General features: G+C 40.1%; 1 protein-coding gene across 1 annotated transcript in view; it reads left to right on the forward strand.

The window, feature by feature from the left end:
- The window catches only part of LOC101860260, a gene marked incomplete in the record, with an annotated part of 44,256 nt that extends 43,928 nt beyond the window's left edge, over positions 1-328 (forward strand). Inside the window, 1 exon segment of the mRNA XM_005101505.3 lies at positions 33-328. Within this exon segment, the coding sequence (XP_005101562.2) occupies positions 33-293 (261 nt within the window).
- Positions 329-2,243: the final 1,915 nt, after the last annotated feature.

The following is a 2,243-nucleotide window of genomic DNA, read 5'->3' on the forward strand; positions in this document are numbered from 1 at the left end:
CCCCCCCCACACACACACTGTCTCCTAAGCAGGTGTTTTGTGTTGCGGGGACCGACCCGACGTCTTTCATCGACAACATCTTCGACCGAAGTATGACAGGCTCTGCCATCTACGTTCGAGGAGACGACATGCCAGATTTTCCCGCCCGGAAGCTGTGCGAGTCTCTCATGACAGTCAAGTTTCTCCCCTACACACCCGGTGTGTCCAGCACCAAACTCAGGAAGGACCTCTTCAACGCATGCCATTGCGACGTCCGACTGGACGACGGCTATGCCGATCTCTTATTTTATTAAATTTGACTCGCAGAACGGCGGTCGGCCATAGAACATTTGGGATCCCGGCTGAGATGTTTTATCAACTATTTTTTTTTCTTCTTCGTTATGATCGTTTTGCAGGTCTAAAACTTACTTATAGTCTAGCATCTGCGTTTGTTGCCATTTTTTGGTCTAAAAGTTGCCATAGATATGGCAAAAGTTGCCATTAATTTTCATGCGTTCAACTCTCTGTGACGGCGTACAGGCTATATAAATCTATAGCAATGTGTTGATGGAGGTAACTTTATCTAAAGCACTAGGATTTCAATATGTTCTGTTTTAAGCATCCAGAGTATTATCTGTAGCCACATAGAGTGTAAAAACGTTAAAAATAAAGGCTTCACAACAGAATGAAATCAAAATTGGAACAACACATAAACAACAACAAAGATTAATAAATAAGGGCGTTTTAACCCTAAACGTGTGTAATTTTTTTTTTAAGTACAGGATATTACATGCAAATTATGGAATCACTCACAAGGGGTCTGCCTGCCAGTGTCAGTATTCGGTTTTGGTGGAGGCACGCTCTAACGTAACGCATTTATATATTTGTTTAATGTAGGAACAACATCAAATTAAATAAAATTACGCTAGATAAGCGCAAAAATTGAAAAACAACATATCAGAACAATAACAAAAATAAATTAACACAGCAACAAATTAAAACACAACAAAGAGGGGAAAATAAAAGACAAACAGCAATATAAATAATAAAGGAGGCCTACTTATATTCTTCGCAAAATAACTATAGATGGACACCTTAAAATTATCAAAATACATGTACATGTCTAATGTGCTATGAAGTAATCTAGCTTTCTTTTTGTTGAAAATGCAAAAAACGTGGCCGCGATTCGCGGACCAAAAAATGCTAAAAATCGGCCACGACAAACGCAGATGCTAGTATAATTAATGTCAAAGAGACCTTAGGATAGAAACATGAATCACATCTTATTCTGTTATATAATATTTCTGGCGATCTTATTTGTCACGGAGATAATCTACTCTAACAGATGTACCACCAGTGGAACCACCAGCCCCCCTTTTACCTTCTCCATAATTAAAATCATCCCAGGAAACAGAACACACTAAAGGAGGGAAATAGATATGGTCCCATTACGATCTCTTTAAAATTCATTAACGTATTAAAGCAAGAACAGACTATTTTCTTTTCTGCTTAGCGTTTTACGACGCTCACAACTGCATAAAGTCATATGAGCGCACAGGACACACCCTTTTCAGTTGGTATGAAATTTAGAATTTTGCCCGAGTGGCAGCCGATGCCTCCTCTTATCTATTTTAGACCACAAAGGGATCTTTAACGTGCGCAACTAGCTCATGGGACCTTAAAGTATTGAAGTATACCAGATGTTTGTACATTCTTTTTATGGGCTTTGCGTGCAGGGAGAGAGTTTTTAGTATATGTAGTATGTAGTATTGTAAACTATGCCTAAGCTAAACATTTCTTTAACTGTTATCAGTTTTTGTTGGGGGGGTTTTTTGCATTTGGCTTCTTTCCCCTTCACCATTAAAAAAAAATTTTTTGGGGGGCAGTTCATCAAAATTTCCCACAGCCCCTTGCGCACACCAGCGCCCCCAAATCGCCCAATTTCGCCACAGCACCCCAGGAACAGTTGCCGTAGTGCCCACTTTGAAAGCCACTGATTTAAATGACTGAACCACCATTAACTTTGTCATATACATTGTAGTGGTTTGGAAGTTTTAGGCGGCCAAAGTGATGAACTTTCACAAATATCATAGAATCATAGAAGAGATAATGCACGCTCGCGAGCATGTCTGTATGTGTGTGTGTGTGTGTGTGTGTGTGTGTGTGTGTGTGTGTGTCTGTGTGTGTGTGTGTGTGTGTGTGTACGTGCGTGTGTGTTTGTGTGTGTCCCTCCCTCTTTCTCACTCTGTATGTGTATGTGTGTG

Source organism: Aplysia californica, unplaced genomic scaffold (genome assembly GCF_000002075.1).
Source record: "Aplysia californica isolate F4 #8 unplaced genomic scaffold, AplCal3.0 scaffold00286, whole genome shotgun sequence".
In the NCBI taxonomy this organism is placed as follows: Eukaryota; Metazoa; Mollusca; class Gastropoda; order Aplysiida; family Aplysiidae; genus Aplysia; species Aplysia californica.